The sequence below is a fragment of the Filicampus tigris genome, chromosome 14 (assembly GCF_054856515.1).
Source record: "Filicampus tigris isolate MCC_2025a chromosome 14, RoL_Ftig_1.0, whole genome shotgun sequence".
NCBI lineage: Eukaryota > Metazoa > Chordata > Actinopteri > Syngnathiformes > Syngnathidae > Filicampus > Filicampus tigris.
Window position 1 is genome coordinate 6,893,725 of NC_141230.1, and position 17,760 is coordinate 6,911,484.

At 40.4% G+C, this 17,760-nt stretch overlaps 1 protein-coding gene across 1 annotated transcript; it reads left to right on the forward strand.

Annotated features, from left to right (window-relative positions):
* Positions 1 to 1,591: 1,591 nt before the first annotated feature.
* Positions 1,592 to 7,169, forward strand: crygs3 (crystallin, gamma S3). Its single transcript, XM_086051344.1, has 3 exons — positions 1,592 to 1,652; positions 4,118 to 4,360; positions 6,851 to 7,169. The coding sequence occupies exons 1-3, from the start codon at positions 1,635 to 1,637 to the stop codon at positions 7,121 to 7,123; spliced, it is 534 nt and encodes a 177-aa protein (XP_085907470.1). The 5' UTR covers positions 1,592 to 1,634; the 3' UTR covers positions 7,124 to 7,169.
* The last annotated feature ends 10,591 nt before the right edge of the window (positions 7,170 to 17,760 follow it).

Genomic DNA, 17,760 nt, shown 5'->3' on the forward strand with positions numbered 1-17,760 from the left:
CAAAATGTTGCTTTTCACTATGAGTGTAACGTGCATTGTTCTGGATATGCATTAATTTTATTTCATGAAATCCTGACTAGATGGTATGATAAAAAATAACGGACGCACACACAGCCATCCCCAGCCACTTCTCACTGAGGTGTTAGTGTCATTCTGGCTACCCCACAAAAAAAAAAATTCGGACTACGCTTTCTTGTTACCCGTTTTTGACCAATCAACCACAGGCATAACTTGCACACATCACTTTGGAAGCCACCGTCATACACCTGTTGAGTAACTTCTCTCTTCTCCTGGGATAACACCAAGTCATGGGTGACATCTATCTACAAAGTATTTCACTGCCCTCAGTGTTATCAGAAAATTGCCCAGCCCTCGTATGAAAGATCGGCTACACGAATGAAAACATTTTGATGTTCGGACCTTTTCCCTGGGAAAAAGATTTGCAGCCGGACGCCTCCAAATATGATTTGAAGATGCCTGCCTGACACACTAACATCAGCACTAACCATAACCATTGAAAGTCGTGAGTGATGCTTGCTCGAGCATTCTTGCATAACAAATTGATCAGAGTATGTTTATTTGAAGACATTAAGACCACATTTGTACATTTCATTTTGTTAGCATGGTAGCGTTGTTAGTTTGACTGGCTTGTCATCATGTTACTGTGATCACCAGTCAAGTATTGGATATTTACAATGGGAGATTTTCAAATATTACAAATATTGCATGAATTCACCTATGTGTCTTCTCAAATACCGTTTTTTTTTTGGACTACCCAGGACAACTCCTGTGCTGTTTGAACTAGCATGAGTGCTAATGTTACTTCTACAACAAGCAGGCACGCGGTCGAGAACTGCCCGTCGGTCTATGAGGCGCTCATATTAGGCGACGTGCACGTTTGCGTGGTGATGGCCGGTGCGTGGGTGCTGTACGAGTGGGCTCCTTTCATATGACGATTGAGTTCTAAGGCATCTCTACACACTTACAAATCCAAAATGAAAGTAAAACATTGGTCAAATAAGGCTATGTTCCCAGACAAAAAACCTACCAAGTAGGCTACTTTGCATTTGGAATCGTTGTATTTTTATAGTATAACGTTCGGGCTACAATGAAAAGACAATGAAAATCATCCCAATTTATGGTTTTGGAATAGGCGAACTGACACTCAAAGTTTATTGGACTGCAAATAGGTGTTAAACAGCAAGAGCTGGACAGTTGCTTCGTCAATATGATGTGGTCATTAACTAGGTATGTATGTAGGTTTTCTGATGGTCAAGCACTGATCCATCCAGGTTCAAAAATCATTGTGTCCTTCAGGTACTGTGTCAGCTAATGCACTACAAGGGTAGAATTTCACTTCGAAATATGTCGGAAGCAGCGGTTCAAGAGAACCTAAGGCAGAGCTCAGGATTGCTTCTGGGAGCATTAGTCTATTTTTATACTTTTCTTTGGGCTTCGGCCCATTTTCGATGACCCCCACTGTTGGATTGTCTAGTGTGGAGATCAGCAGTAAATGCTCTTGCCATTGTGATGACAATGCTGTGCACCGCACAGTGTGTGTATAAATCCACAACGGGCTTGTGGAGAACGTTCTGACAAACAAACTGTTGGTAAAAGTTGTGTGAGGCCCAAACATGGAGCAAGTGGGAAAGGTAGGAAGATTTTGTCAGAACTTGCCACCATAACGTGTCTAATTGCTTATATTGTTTTTATTTACTCTGAATGACTTACTTATATCAATCCATTTACATTGGTACATTGATTTTTTTAAAATGTAGTCCCTCTCAAATCAACTTTCCCCGATGAATGAAAATGGCATTAATACATACACGCCCCCCCCAAAAAACATCCCCAAATTTTTGGGGTAACTTTTGTTTTTGAAATAAGCGAAATAGCACTGTATAGTATTGTACTGCACAAAAACATGTGGTTATAAGTTAAGAATAAAATAGAATGTAACGAAATGAAAACAATTCCTGCATATTTTCCTACTTCAGTTTAACTGAACTTAATCTTGCCTGTTTTCTTCTTTTTTTTTTTTGCCTTTGCTACCACACTTTCCTCATTTTTAGATCATTCGCTATCTTTTCATAGACAGGGGTCTGCAGCTGAGAAATTATTTTAACACTCTTGGCTAGCTAGCGTTTATAGACTCCTTCTACTTTAGTGTATTACATATCATGGAAGTACTACCATGGCCGCCCCTGACCAAACTGGAGCTCAACGCGAAATTTTATCAGAATCTAAATTCAATGCCAGCACTAGGGGTTTTGAAAGCCTTGGGACAGGTTACAGTTACATGGCAACGCGTTGAAACGGGGGCCTGCAACCTGTGGCTCCACAGCCACGTGTGGCTTTTCATCCTTCTGCTGGTGGCTCTCTGTGACTTGGGAAAGTAGATCATGTGTATTTAAATTAAATTTAGATTAGTTTGTTTTTCAAGTGGGATTCTAAATTTGAAGATTATGGTGCTCTTGTAATATGAAAATAAAACATTATTATTATTATTATTATTTGGTTGCTGAAAAATATGCATCACAAAAGCCAATGTGTGACACTTGGTACCAAGATTTATTAAATCTTGGGGAAGACAAGACAAATACATGTGGTGTATTTACAATAATATGTTCTATGTTCCCTCTCTAGTCTGGTATTCTGATTAATATTGCCTTTGTGGGATATGATCCAAGCAGAAGAAAATCGACCTGTTTTTATCCATCTCAAGGGGCCGCCACCTGCTGTTGTCTGAAAATAACATCACAGTGCTTAAGGGCTCATCTTGGGAACATCTTTGTAGACTTTATGCGATCAGGGATTTTGGGGTCGATCAGCGTTCAGAATGTTTGAAAAAAACTATACTTGATAACCGATATGACAAGAATGCAATATATCGATTTGAACAAGTTGTATATTTTCTCTACAGTCTAGTCCTTTCCTGAGACTTTGTCTCTGTGATTTTCAGTCGACAGTAAGTGGCAAAATGCCAACCTGAAATGGATAAAAACGAGTGGATTTTGCTGCTTAATTCATATTCCGCATGGGCAATATTAATTAGAATACCGTTATTTAGACTAGTGGGCTCCATCAATCCATTCATCCATTATCCGGGCTGCTTATCCTCACAAGGGTCCTCAATTCCTCCTTTTAATGCTTCTGTTTCTTAGTTGTATGCCAAGTTGTTGGCATGATGGATATGCTTTATCATTATCATTATAATTATTCTTATTATATTTTACAGTAGTAGATATTCCACAGTATTTTCAGTAGAGCTATTGGAGCCCAAGGTAACAGGTCAGCACAAGGTTGCGGTGGTATGCCTGCAATTGCATGCCTTCTATTTCTTTCTGCAGCTTATATGTACTACCGAAAGGTCACAGTGACGGTTTTAACAAATATGACAAAATGTGACTTGGTGAATTCCGCCTTTAATTACACTTTGCAAAATAAGTTTGTTTTGCTACATTCATTTCTTATTGTGTTTTTATTTGTATTTTACTGTGCAGTGCTTTGTCCTTCATACTAGAAAAACATACATTTATTATGTTTTAAAAAGTGTGTCGTGATAAGTTTACATGTGTTTTAACAAATTTGAATGTTAAGAGAGTGTAGGAGGGGGAAAAGTGTAAGAATTATTTGGAATATATTCTGTCTATATACGTGGGTACACTGTATACAGTACAGGTGTCAAATTCAAGGCCCGAAGGCCAGATCCGGCCCGCCACATAATTTTATGTGGCCTGTGAAAGCCAATTATGTGTGTCAACTCCAATGACCTTTGCCAAAATCTGCACCAAAATTTAAAATATTAAATAAAACAACAATAGATAAATAATAATGTTGAGATTTTGGAAGTATTATTTTTGTTAGCCTTTTTACAGTAAACAATAATTCAACAACCTATCATCCTAGACTTCTGATTTCAAAACCAGTAAGCCATTAATTTGTTTTGTGTGTGTAATAATACGATGAGACAATGAAACATTTATTACGTTTCGCCGTCATAACAGCCAATGAGGAAAAGCTAACTACACTACTAAATGTGACCAAAAATGACAAAAATGAGTTTGACACCCCTGCTATACAGCAACAACAACATTCCTCACTTTTTGGTGCCCAGATCATCTTTTACCAAGAGCAGAACTTCCAAGGCGACTATTACGAGTGCAGCAGCGACTGTCCCGAGCTGAGTAGCCACTTGAGTCGCTGCAACTCGGTGCGTGTCAAGAGCGGGGCCTGGGTTCTGTTCGAGAGACCAAACTACTTGGGAGGCCAGTATGTCCTCACCAGGGGCGAGTACCCAGACTACCACCACTGGAAGGGCAGCACTGCCAGCATCCGTTCCTGCCACGTTATCCCCAATGTATGTTTCGTAGAGACCTTCAGAAAACATTCTCAAGGGCAGCTTCATCTTTGCTGTTCGTCTATATTGATATATAGAATATTGGCGAATCCCCATGAAAAAAGTCTCTATTATACCATTGATTCTTTTAATATTCCAGGTCTTATTTTTTATAATAATGAACATGATTCGATTTGAAAAAAAAAAAAAATTGGAATAAGAGAATTATGACAGGGAAAGAATCGCTGTATTATTACAAGAACAAGTTAGTTGTAATGTTAAGAGAAAAAATACATTTGCAAGAATAACTTACATTATGAGGAAAAAGTTGTAACTTGAAGAAAACTACAATTTTATGATTATTAAATCGTAATATTAACCTTAAAATGTTATGACAATAAATATGAGAAAATAAATAGTATTTGCTAAGAAGATATTTTACATATAAATCGTAATATCCTAGGGGAAACGTCTACATTTTATGAGATTAAAAAAAATGTAATATTAGCATTAAATAAGCCATACTTTAACAAGAATAATTATTCAGAGAAAATGCCCTGAATTTATTCAGAGGAAAACAATACTATTACAGAAATTGTTGTTTGTTTAATCAACTCCAAATACTAAGAGGACATTTTAGAAGAATAAAGCTGTACTATTTCGAAAACAAAAATAATGTAATTTTATGAGAATAAAGTCATAATTAATACATTTTCAGTAGTAAAGTTGTAACATGGAAAAAGTCAGAATTTTACAATGTATTGCAGTTTTATGAAAAAATACAATTGAAAAAAATTCATGGGAATAGATACATGAAAATAGTCATAATTTGTGAAGACATTTGTAATATGGTCCATAATCTAGGGAAACAGTCAAAAATGTATTAGATCAAAATTATTATGTTATGATAAATAAATCAAATTCTAATTAAAGTCACAATATTGCAGGATATAAATATATATTTTTAGAATGAAGATGAAATAGGGAAAAGGTAGAAATTTTATAAGAGTAAATTTGCAACATTAAAGCTAAAAAATGTAATATAAAGACACATTTTGCCTGGGTATGGTCATAATAGCACAGAAATAGTGAGAAAAATATTTTTACAACAATAAAAACGGCAATAAAAAAGAAATGACAAAAGGATGTTTTACAAGAAAAACACAATATCCAACACCAGATGTGTCACAAAAGTTTCAGGGCTGTTGTCACAATAGGTATGTCAAAACCAAACTACATAGTTCAAATTTTCCCACTTCATTGTTGGCCAGAGAATCCCCCAGCACGTCTACAAAGAGATCCTACAGTATTTACTTCATTCAGGGCACAAGAAGAGATGAGAAATGTGGCAGGATATTTAGGACAATCACTCGTTTGTTTTTGTTTTTTTTAAATAAAAACTTGCAAAGCACAATCTATTCTTTTTTCTATTTAGGAAAAAACAGGTCATGCAAAAACAAAATATTTCAAATAGCTTACAATGGTATATTTAAGAACTTCATAATAGCTGAAAGGGCATGAAAGGAAAGTACATTACACCCCTCCCCTACTGGCTTTCATCATCAGTCCAATTTGAACAAACCAGTGTTTTTCAAACTTTTTTGAGTCAAGGCAAAAAATGTATTTAATTGAAAAAAATCCCACGGCACACCACCAGCTGAAATTGTGAAAAAAAAAAAAAGCTTTATTTATTTTAACAATAAAAGTGTTATATTGTTTGTATAAGCATTTTTTTTTTAACATTGAACGTACTGGATAGGAATTAAACACAAAGAAAAAAAGTATTTTGTAATATTTCGTATTGATACTTAGTGTGAAACATGGGCCTGCTTGGATAAACATGCGTCACTAATTCGCTTGTCTCTAAACAGAGTCAATTAGCTACCTGCTGCTGCTGCTGCTACCTGCTGGTATGCAAGAGTACTACAACGTAGTAAAAGACATGATTACGCTGCCAGGCGCTAGACCGCACAGGCACACAAATTAGATCATTTCCCACGGCTGTGCCGCGGCACAGAGTTTGATGCCATCGAAGTTTGCCATCAGAATCACTGACGGAAGCCCGTTTAAAAGGAAGAGGCAGACAGCCCCCCCCCCCCCCCCCCGAAAAAAGGCGATAATAACTGACGACGGAAGGGTACCCACGCTGCAGATGGATGAAAAAAAAGGAAAAACTTGCTCTGTTTAGGGAGAACATCAGCTTGCTGGAGCAAGCCTGACCTGGCTGTGTATGATTTTTTTCCCCACTCGCCCCCAAGCTCCAAGGGGTCCCCAAGGGTCTTATTTTGAATACGTGTATTCCAGGAGTGAATGAAGGGGTGACAGAGACGGCTATAGAAAAGTGCATTTGACTCCAGGGCATTATTTCAAAAGAAAAAATTGGATTTGAAATATATCTTTATTGACAACAGTCCTGGAAACACAGGTTATATGTTGTGTTATGTTTGTGTGTTTCAACATAATATGATCTTGAGTATAGAAAACACGTTTGGATCCTTGTTTGTTTTCTAGTTTTCTGGCACATTTCAAATCCGCATTTTCGAGAAGCCTGACTTCAGCGGTCAGATGCTGGAGTTCACGCAAGACGTCAATCAACTATCAGATGTTTGGTCTCCGGGGACCGTCCACTCTGCCCAAGTGCAGGACGGCGCCTGGATCTTCTACGAGCTTCCTGACTACTGCGGACGGCAATACCTGTTGGAGAAGGGCCAGTATCGCCGCTTCGGCGAGTGGGCCGCCATGGAGCCCAAGGTGGGATCCCTCCGGCGTGTCCGCGACATTTAGACGCAACTTTACTTTGAAAAAATAAATAAAAATAGGATGCAGCAAATCAGGAAATGTGAGGTTTTATTTGTAATATACATGTAATCTTAACACAATGACAATAAAGTCAACAGGAAGAATTTCAGGTAAAGTTTTTACATGTTGAAGTGTCCTTGAGCAAAATAACGTGAAGCTATTGTGAAGCGCTTACCAACATGTAATCTTTTGCTAAGACGTTTGTATTTAGAAAAAGCATATAGTCTTGTTTCAATTCATTGCTATGTGTGTAGATATGGTATGTATTGTTATAATACAAATTCTAAATAGCATTACAGTATAAGCCGTCATTAAAATGACATCTTTCCACTTCAAAAATAACAACGTTAACTTTGTGCATCAACCTCATTGAACCCATTCCTTATATCCACCCAATATGCCATGTTCTCAAAGCTGCGCACTGCTCTCACTCTCTCAGCGCACACGGTGACGCTGTAGCGCACCACACACACACACACACGCACACACACACGCACGCACGCGTGCACGCACGAACACCCCCCCCCCCCCCACACACACACACACATACATGCGACACGCTGACCGCTCCATTCGGGAAGTCCAAACATGGGCGTCTAAACATGGCCGTAGTTTACACTCCCCTTTAAATAAGGCTCTTTCGTGTGTTTCAGCGGTAAGGTGACTTGAAATTGTTGTGTTTCATTAAATGACACGTTTTCCATCATTTATGAGTTCGCAATGTGTGACCATATTTATACCTTAAAATGATCTCTGCGCTAACATGAAAGATGAAATTATATGTTCTATTTTGATATAAAGGTGATTTAGATTTTTTTTTTTATCATACCTAGACTTGTCAACTCGTCAACTCTCGTCTTGTAATATTGCCAATATGTACAGTATATGAAGCTATACATTTGCATACAGAATTATCAGGCCAATTCTTCTTGGCCTTTTTCCTTCCGCCATGCAGGAAATAAGAATGTTGCTAACGTTCGGACCACTGTTATCATAGCTAGTCCCTTTTTTAGAAGTTGTAAGAGGGGACGGAAAAGTCGCTAAATCGCTAAAGTGCATCTACCACCATCTTAATTTCAAAATGTACAGCAACGGTTAGTTGGGCACCCACGAGTGAATTCAACGCAGTGACGCACAGAGCTTCAGCCACCGTTCTGCCTGGGCATTATTTAATTGTTTATATTCATTTCTGATTTTTTACTTGAAATGAAGAGTTAGTAGTAATAATAATTCGTTTGAATATAATTGAGTGTTCACCCGATTTTGGCACACCTATAGTCCACAACGCTCTTAGCATCTGCCTATCTCGCGAAGGCCCTGCTACTTTGAGAAAAAGCGTCACATTTACATATACTGTACATTAGAAAGGACTGGTCATCAGCCAATTGCAGGGTATGTATGACAACCATTAACATTTGCTGGACAATTTACACTTTGCAATGAACACGCGTGTTGGAATGCGGAAGTATGATACATTAGAATTTATTTTCTTGTGGTAACATGGGTGTTGGTGAGGCCACGTCGCGTTGAGCAAAAAGACGTGATTACTCAGCGGGATTTGTCAGAGCGTGGACATGCCAGCTGGTGTTAAAGAGCTGATGACTCAGCGGGATTTGCTTGTCCAGGGTGTGGCGCATGCCAGCTGCTGTTATTGCTGATGCTCAGCTCACTGGAACAACACTGAGAACAACTACAACACAAAGGAGGCATGGCTCCCATGCAGTTTGTCATCTCCTTGTAGCTGATAGGAGGGCGTCAACAAGGATTCAGGGGATTTTATTTTCATACCAACACATATTTCCACATCATATGGTGCCAGGTTAGCATAGAAAGATCCAAGACTCGTGTTGATAAATACAGAAGAACAAAATATAAAATAGGGGGGGGGGCAGGGGGCGCTTGTGGCAGTTTGTCAAAGTTGGTAGTCGGAAACCCGAACGGAAGCCCATTCAAAATGATAGTCGGACCAGCCTATAGGCGATTATTATTTGGTCCGGCCAGACAAAATGGCAGGTGAACGGACAGCGGAAGGGTACCCCAGCTGTAGGCGGAAGGCAATAAACGGACAGCAAATTTTTTGTCAAATGCCCAGCTCTGGACCAGACACAACCATGCAACATGCTGGCACTTCGTAAAGAGTGCAAGCAGCGGGCTCTTCAAATCGGTCAGTGGGGGAAAAAAACAGTCGACCACTGTGCCCCCCGCCCCACCGCCTTTCTCAAAATCAAGATAAAATAAATTATGATGGCGGGGGTTCTGTGTCTCTGCTGGTGGACTGGTGGGTGGGGAGCACTGATTTACTTGCTTAAAGGGATAGCAAAAAGGGAGAGAGACACCCTAAAGGCAGTGCGGGGAACTCAAAAAGTAAGAAGATACCCAACCGGTAGAGGGATACTTGAAGGGTAACGGCCACTTAGAAAGTAGGGAAAATTTGTAGAATAGACAAATAACGTAGGGAAACCTTAAGAGCAAATGATACTCAAAAAAGTAAAGGACACCCCAAAAGGAGAGGGATACCCTGAACGTACCCTCAAAATTAAGGGCTACTTAAATCTTAGATCATCATGAAGCCGAGAGCTTGGGTTTGATGTTGGGATGTTTTTATACTAAGCTTGTCCAAACTCTGTAGTTCTGCTCATATCCACTAGATGGCAGCACTGTTGCGTTACAAATGATCCTGCTGAACCATGCAGCCAACCCTTCAATGGAATGATATCGACTTTACGTCCAACTCTTTATGTCCGATTTAAGAAGAATTGATTCTAATGAAATACAAGGAATAACGTTTTCCTCGGCTTATGATATTAACAGAATTACCACTGTATTGAAGTTATTTTTCAAATGGGCTTGCAGTTTTTGGCCTTCATGACGTCAAGCTTGCAGATCGAGGCAACTGGAATCAGCATTGCTATGGAAACCAATGTGTGCGCCACTTATCTGCAATACATCATCCATCCTGGATGTCAGACTGGGAAAGCATGGCCCATGCACCTCAAAATAATCTAACTTTAGCAACGCTTTGAAATGCTCTATTCATACGCAGTTCTCTCGTCATGGTTGTTTTTTTTCCCCACGAGTATTCCTCGTGTTCAACTCACGTGGATTTGTTCAAGATGGCGTGAACTCAGTGTGCTTTGCTGTGCTGACGTCTCCTTGCACGGCTCATTTGCATGGGAGAGTGACGCCTGATGCCCCAAATGTCTTCACGCTGCATCATTTAATCCCGGATAGTAGCTACTTCAAACGCTCGCTAGTTGTCAATAACTCGCACAGTAAGTCACAATTTGATGCTCATATCCACAGATGTCACCACCATATTGTTTACTTTCACCACGACCACTGACGTCCTGACAAATCCTGCTACTATTTAAAATATATTTACTACCAGTACTAATAGACAAATACTCCATTTGCTAATATGTCCTCCTCCTGCGGCTACTAGTACTACTAATAATAATACTTCCATCATTGGTACTAATATACAGATACTGTAGTAGTTGTAGTGGTAGTGTATTCTACCACTATTACATTACCACTTGTAACATACGACTAGACTTGTACACCTACTCCTAGAGAGAGAGAGAGAGACAGAGAGCAATTAGTCTGAATTTCCCCTTTTTTTTCTTTTTTTTTTTTAACATTTTGTCAAGAACATTTCTGTGGACAGTTCTTGCAGTACATTGCGTAATTGATTAGAAATAATTCTGCATTGTCTATGGACTAATAAAGCCCTTACCAATTCTGCTTTCAACCGTAGGAAAGAAAGCAAGTCTATTAAATCATATTAATCAGATCTCAAAATTAAGGCTCAGACTTCAGAAACCGAGGTCTCCCACCCTACTGATTATATATATTTGAAACAGAAGACTCACCGTGGCATGGAAGCCTCACCGCGGGCGGCCTAAATAGGCCAGAAGGAGTCAAAAAGCCTCTGTCGCAGCCAACGGGAATCGGAAGCCTCGACGCAGCCATCAAAGCCTCACCGCAAAAATAGACGATAGATGATTACACAGATGGAAAAAATGCGCTTCCGACTATGCTTAATCCGTCTATTTTTTTTTATTTTTCCCGTCTATTGTTTATTGCCTACAAAATGGGCGTCCGTCATAGGCGAATAGACGGACCGGTCCGCCACCTAGGTAAACGCCCAGCTCTGCAAATAACTGTGCTGATAGATTGGATAGGATATTGCATGGGCAATAGTAGGTTGGTTTAGGTCCCTTACATGCTATTTTTCTGTATCCAGTCCAAAGACAGCTGCGATGGGCTCCAACACACCTGCGACACTCCCTGTTCAGCAGAAAGCAGGTTCAATGTGGACACACCTTTTTTTTTTCTTTCTTTAACAATATAGTGTTTATTTAATCAAATTCATTTATGAAATTTGTACTGGACAGCATCTAAAGTGTTTTGGTGGTCCGACACAGCGCTGCACTGGCCCCGGGCCACGGTTAGAGTTGGATACTAGATGTTTTGAATATCTTTTTTTTTAATGCAAAGTGCTGTTTTTGGTCAGCTGACACGAGCTGACGGTTGGTGTCTTTTGAGTTTCTTGTAAGAGGCTTTTAACTTGTTCCAGCAGCACCACAGATGGCTTTCATTGAACACACACGCTAGCTAAAACAAACACTCCTTTATGACCAAGGAACAGAGGGTTTCAAACCTCCCCAACACGCACACACAAGCTTGGTGGTGGATGTGAGTGTTTACAGTGGCGTATGAGGGGGATCCTGGGAGGCAGCTATTTTTAGCTCCGGTTTCATCATTCCTCTCCTCCGCTGGTGCTCTCTGCTGCATTCTAATGAAGAGACCTTGTGTTTGCAGCTCACTCACAAGACAGGAGCAAGAACGCCCTGACTTTCACATCCATTCCCCCCCCCCACACCTTTCTGGAATTCAGAGTCCTTGATAATGTTGCATTTGCATGAGGTGTGACATCTGTGTGTGTCAGATGACCAGGGCAACCTCAATGTTTGTGAAAGCTGCAACACTACACAGAATTTATGAATAAAGCATGACAGGAAGTGAAGATTCCCACTGGCGCACCAAGGTCGTATGCTAATGAGCAGGCGAGGCTTTATTTGCTTGTGTCCGTGCAACTTCCTGTCTGCATTTTTTTCAGGCCAGTAGTCAGAATTTTCAGATACCAATGTTGCCATTACATTTAGAGAATATTCATTTATGCTTTGCCACCTTCTGGGTGCCAGGAAACTATGATGAAGTGAAATGCGGTGCTTCATTTAAAACAAAGTTGTTGTTTTTTGCCACCATTTTGGTGCCAAGGAAGTATGTTGAAAGGAGTTGAAGAGTTTCATTCAGACATACATACCGTAGTGCTTTGCTACCATCTTGAGGGATGTATTGGTAATTACTTGCAGATTTTCATTATTTGCATCCGGGCACTTTTACTCCTATTATGCTACAAATACTACTACGACAACTACTATGAAAAAAACAGCAAGATGAATTCTGAAGTGTTTTGGGCAATATTATGTGTTCACATTGAGGCAAATGCATCTGAAGTGGACAGCGCTTCACAGTGCAGATGGACAATAACCTGAAGCGTACCCCAAAAACAATCAAACATATATTTTTTAAAGTGGAAATTAACCCAATCACGGCTCAGCTTCAGAAAACAGGTCAGCCAATATTTACCAGAATCCTTTGTTTCAACTAGTGGGCTTGCATAGAACATATCCTTGAAAAAATTATGTTTGTGTTGACTTCCACTTTAAGGCAAAGAAGTGGAATGTTTTGCAATGACCAAGTCAATCACCTGACTTGAATCCGATTGAGCATGCATTTCACCTGCTAAAGACAAAAGTGGAGGGAAAATGCCACACAACAAGCCGAAACTAAAGACAGTTGAGGTAGACGCTTGGCACAGGTCATCACAATCACCAAGTTGTCCTGTTCATTTCATTTTCAATTCCTTTGTGGTGGTGGTTAGAGCCCAAAAAGATGAAAACTGTGTCAATATCCCAATATTTATGGACTTGACTGTATGTGGCACAGCTAAAGAAGAAGATTAATAAAATACCACACTACTTAATAATCCACCACTAATTTACCTCAAATGTTATGGACTCTGGAGTGACAACGTCACTATCTGCTGGAACGGCAACTGTCAGGATCGTAGCAGAGAGCAATTTTGTTTCATTTGTATTCGCCACAGAAGAAGAAAATGATTCATTCATTCCAAGGGTGCTTTCAGAGTCTATTTTAGGGGCAGTGTTGTCTTTGAAAAAGGGGGTGTGGCCAAGTGACAGAACGAGATTCCCAAAGCAGGCTCTATGGATAGCACTCTCGGCAAGCAGGAGGAAAAGCGACGCATCTGGCACGAAGCGCTGTGTTTTACTTGCTGCCACCGCTGCTCTTTAACGCCTCACGCATATTTATTCATCCTGCTGTCACTGGCCACTTCTGTCCTTGGAAACAAACTGAATTGTGTTCTAAAGTAGATCACAGAGGTTTGTTTGCTCTCAAGACTGAAAGAGAGAGAGATGCTTGATATGACAATTAGTGTTTTTGTCGTACGTACATGGTAATAAAACCTTTTAAATCCGATTCAAAGCATTTTTTGTTACACCCTGAGAAATTAGCCAGCTAATAATCTTTTGATAATGTTTATGAGTGCACAGATGTTTTTTTGGGGGGGGGGGGGCGGCGGTGGTAGGACGGAATGTAAGGACGGAAGCGCTTTAAAAGGACGAGGACGGACAGAGTTGAAGGACGATCATTTTTATGAATAAGAACGAAGTGTACCCAGGTCACGGACGGAGGACGGAAGATGGACCGGCAAAAAAGGGGCCATCTCTGCTCTTTAGGTGTATACAAGTAACATAACTTGCAAATAAATGTGTCATATTCGAAACACAAAATAAAACTCATTCCCTGGTATTCATGATTACAAAAATGCCAGAAACAATGTGTGAATCACTCATTCAATGTTCCATCTCCATGATTTCCTTGTGGAAAGATAGGTAGGTATTTTCCATCCATCCATAACTCCCAAAAAATAAATAAATAAATAAATAAATAAAAATCATCCTAGAATGGGTTACATTCCACATTTATGTTGTTTCCTGCCCCTATTGACGTTTTGTCAAGGTTTTTATGAGGTTATTTGTACACTAAGGGGTAATGAAATGCTTGTGAAGTGGCAGAATGTGCATTGTCTGGTGTTTTGCTTTGAGGCAGCAGGGAAGTGGGGCAGGAGGCGGGTTGGAAAAGTGGCACGAATGGAGAATTTTAATTAAAAACTGCAGAGACACAGCGACCCTGGAAGAAGAAGCGCAGAATGCGCCCGATTCCAACGGTGCCCGTCGAGGAAAAGTAATAACGCAGAGCCAATTAGTTCCATCGCAGGGAGCCGCGCCTCTCTACAAGCTCCCATTTTCGGATCGACACGCTGTTTCTACTTTCTCAGTGCACAACTCGTTGTGGTGACCGGTCTTTCACTTGTATCACCTATTAAAGCACTCAAAGCGCTTCTTAGTATTGATGGCGCAGCTTCAGGAGCAACTGGGGGTTCAGTATTTTGCTCAAGGACACTTTGACATGGTCGCAACAGCCAGGGATCGAACTCACAACCTCTGGTTTGGGAAATGACCACTCTACCACTGAGCCATGCCGCCCCGTGTATTTTTCTACTGGTGGTGGTTTTCAGAAATAACTGGCGAGAGGAGCATTGATCATACACAAAAAATTGTTAGACCACCCTTGTTTCTTCAGTATTTTGTTCATTTTTAATGCCTGGTTCAACTAAAGGAAACAAATAATGACAACAAAAATGACCATACTGGCTAAGACATTAGGTCCACGGATTCTTGTGTGTAGGCGTCCCCAGTGGAGCATACCATATTTGCCAAAACATAATTTTTTTCCCCCCGGACTCTTGCGTGTAGACGTCCCTCAATTCCTACCGCATTTTTTTTTTCAAAATTTCAAAACAAAAGCCTAAAAAATTGATTTTGGGGGCTTTCTCCTTTAATTTCAATTTGACAGATTCAAACACAGGGCGGCACGGTGGTCGACTGGTTAGCAAGTCCCCCTCACAGTTCAGAGGTCGTGGGTTCGATCCCGGCCCCGGCCTCCTTGTGTGGGGTTTGCATGTTCTCCCCGTGCCTGCGTGGGTTTCCTCCGGGTACTCTGATATCCTCCCACATTCCAAAAACATGCATGGTAAGTTGATTGGACTCTCTAAATTGCCCCTAGGTGTGATTGTGAGTGTGCATGTTTGTTTTTTTGTGTGCCCTGCGATTGGCTGGCAACCAATTCGGGGTGTCCCCCGCCTACTGCCCAAAGACAGCTGGGATAGGCTCCAGCACGCCCCGCGACCCTTGTGAGGATAAGCGGTATCGATAGTGGATGGAAGATTCAAACACTTCCAACTTTAGCAATTTCAGCTCATTCAGATCATTTCATATCATTCCACAATATCCTTCCACAATTTTTAATTCAGCCTCTCAACCTTCACATCTACTTCCTCCAGAAATTGCATTCTCTCGTCATTTCAAGGTGTTGTGTTTATTTCTACTTCATAAGGTGGCTGGCGGTTTTCATGAATAACTGGTGGGAGAATTCAACAGCTACAAGTACAAATACATTGCACGTGTGTGTGCCCATGTTTGACAGCAAAGTATGCTGTAGTGTTTAATTTTGACTCTACGGATTATTCCAAGCCATTTTGTTTGTGTTGTGCAAGGTGTGGCTATCATTAATAACAGGCAGGAGGAGCGGAACAAAAATATACATGCACACACGCTCCCGCGCTTGACCAATTATGCAGTGAATTTTAATTTTTATTCAGTGGATTATTTGTAGTTGTTGTGTTCATTTCTATTATGTGAGGTGGTGGTTATCATGAATAGCTCATGACTCATTTTTTCAACTTGGTATCACATGGTCTTAGGGCTCAAGCATGATTCGAAAGGTCTAGTGAGAGTAGGAAAACTTATTTTTCCTGCGCTCCAGTGTGATAATGATGAGCCTTCCCTTGTGTAATTGGCCGTGTGAGTGCAAACTAATCACATTAGGCATGAGACAGAAAAGAGTGCATGAGGTTGTTTACTGAAGTGAATCCACCAGCAAAGGCGGAAATGAAATGAAAATGATCACTTTTAACTTAAAAGGGCTGGAGGATGCGTCAATCACATGACCCCTTGGCTTTGGACTCACAATTTTTTTAATTAACTATTAGAGCGCACTTTCTCCTACCACAACCACCCTAATCATTTTTCAAATAATTATATTAATAATTTATTTTGTGTTGCCACAAAACTTTTGGGTCACCTGCAAGCAGACTGTAACAGCGAAAAAGTTCATTTAAAACGATTCTAGCTTTATTATGTTCTATCGAGGAGATGGGCCGTGGTATGGGAGGTTTTGCCCTTGCCGCCTCCCTCCAAAACCGCCACTGTTGTTGACCAGCATTTGGAGCTCAGCTCCAGGGACACAAGGAAGGTGCGTGACTGAATGCAAATGCAAAACCCTACAAACAGTGGAGGTCTCATTGGGAGAAATGGTAAATGATGATTTGAATGTCAAGTTCAAGCGACATAAAGGTCTTTGTGACATTTTCTTTTTTTTGGAAGGGAGTGTTTCTGTGATCTCACTGGCAGTCGGTCTGTTGCTGCTCGATTGTAGGAAGCCCACATCTTTGACAAGATGGCGATTGTTGCTGTGAAATGTCAACAGCTGGATTGCCGACACCCAGCAACTAATTTTAAATGTGTGTGTGTGTGTTATTTTTACAAAAATGTGGCCATTCAAAAGTGCTGAAAATGACATGCTCTCTTTGACGATGCAATGTGTATCGTTTAACAAACATGCTCTTTGGGGGTCTCCTGAAAAGTGATGATTTGTAGGTACGATGATTCTGCTTGACGATATGATACTAGTAATCTATTAAATGTATAACGTAAACTCAAAAGCTGATGATTTGGCGCTTGCAAATTTGTCATTTTAAGAAATCCCCCATGCAGTGCACAAATCATTTTCACTGCTCCGCTTCAGGGGCGCCTGGATTGTGGATGAAACAGATTAGAATTGATTGGCTGCATTTCAGTTTAAAGATATTTGGCCACATGGGTTTCCTTTTTGTTTGCTTGACAAATTTAGTTTGTCAGTAGTAAACTCTAGTGTCACGTTTGCGGCAGGGAGGACCCAAATGCAGGGAGGCAGAAGAAGCAGGTGTACTGAAGAGAGTATTTATTAACAAAAAACAGCATAAGCAAGTCTCAAAAAAGCCAAAACTCAACGTAACAAAGAAACACTAAGAAACAAAACAAAACAAAACACTGGGAGAAACAAAACAACATGACAGCGACAATGATCTGACAAGGGCCGAACGAAAACAAGGAACTTTAATACAAGCATACTGACGAGACAACGAGAAACACCTGGACGAGACACAAAAGGTAGGAGGGAGCTGATTGGCTAACACTAGGGGGTGGAATGCACACAGGTGGACACAATCATTGACGAGACAGACAAATGCTGAGAAAAAAAAAAACAACTAAAAAACCCAAACATGACACTGTACAATGTTTTCACATTATAACTGTTTTTGCTTTTGAAACACATTCAATGAAACATTTGTTTTAGATCTATTTTCATAC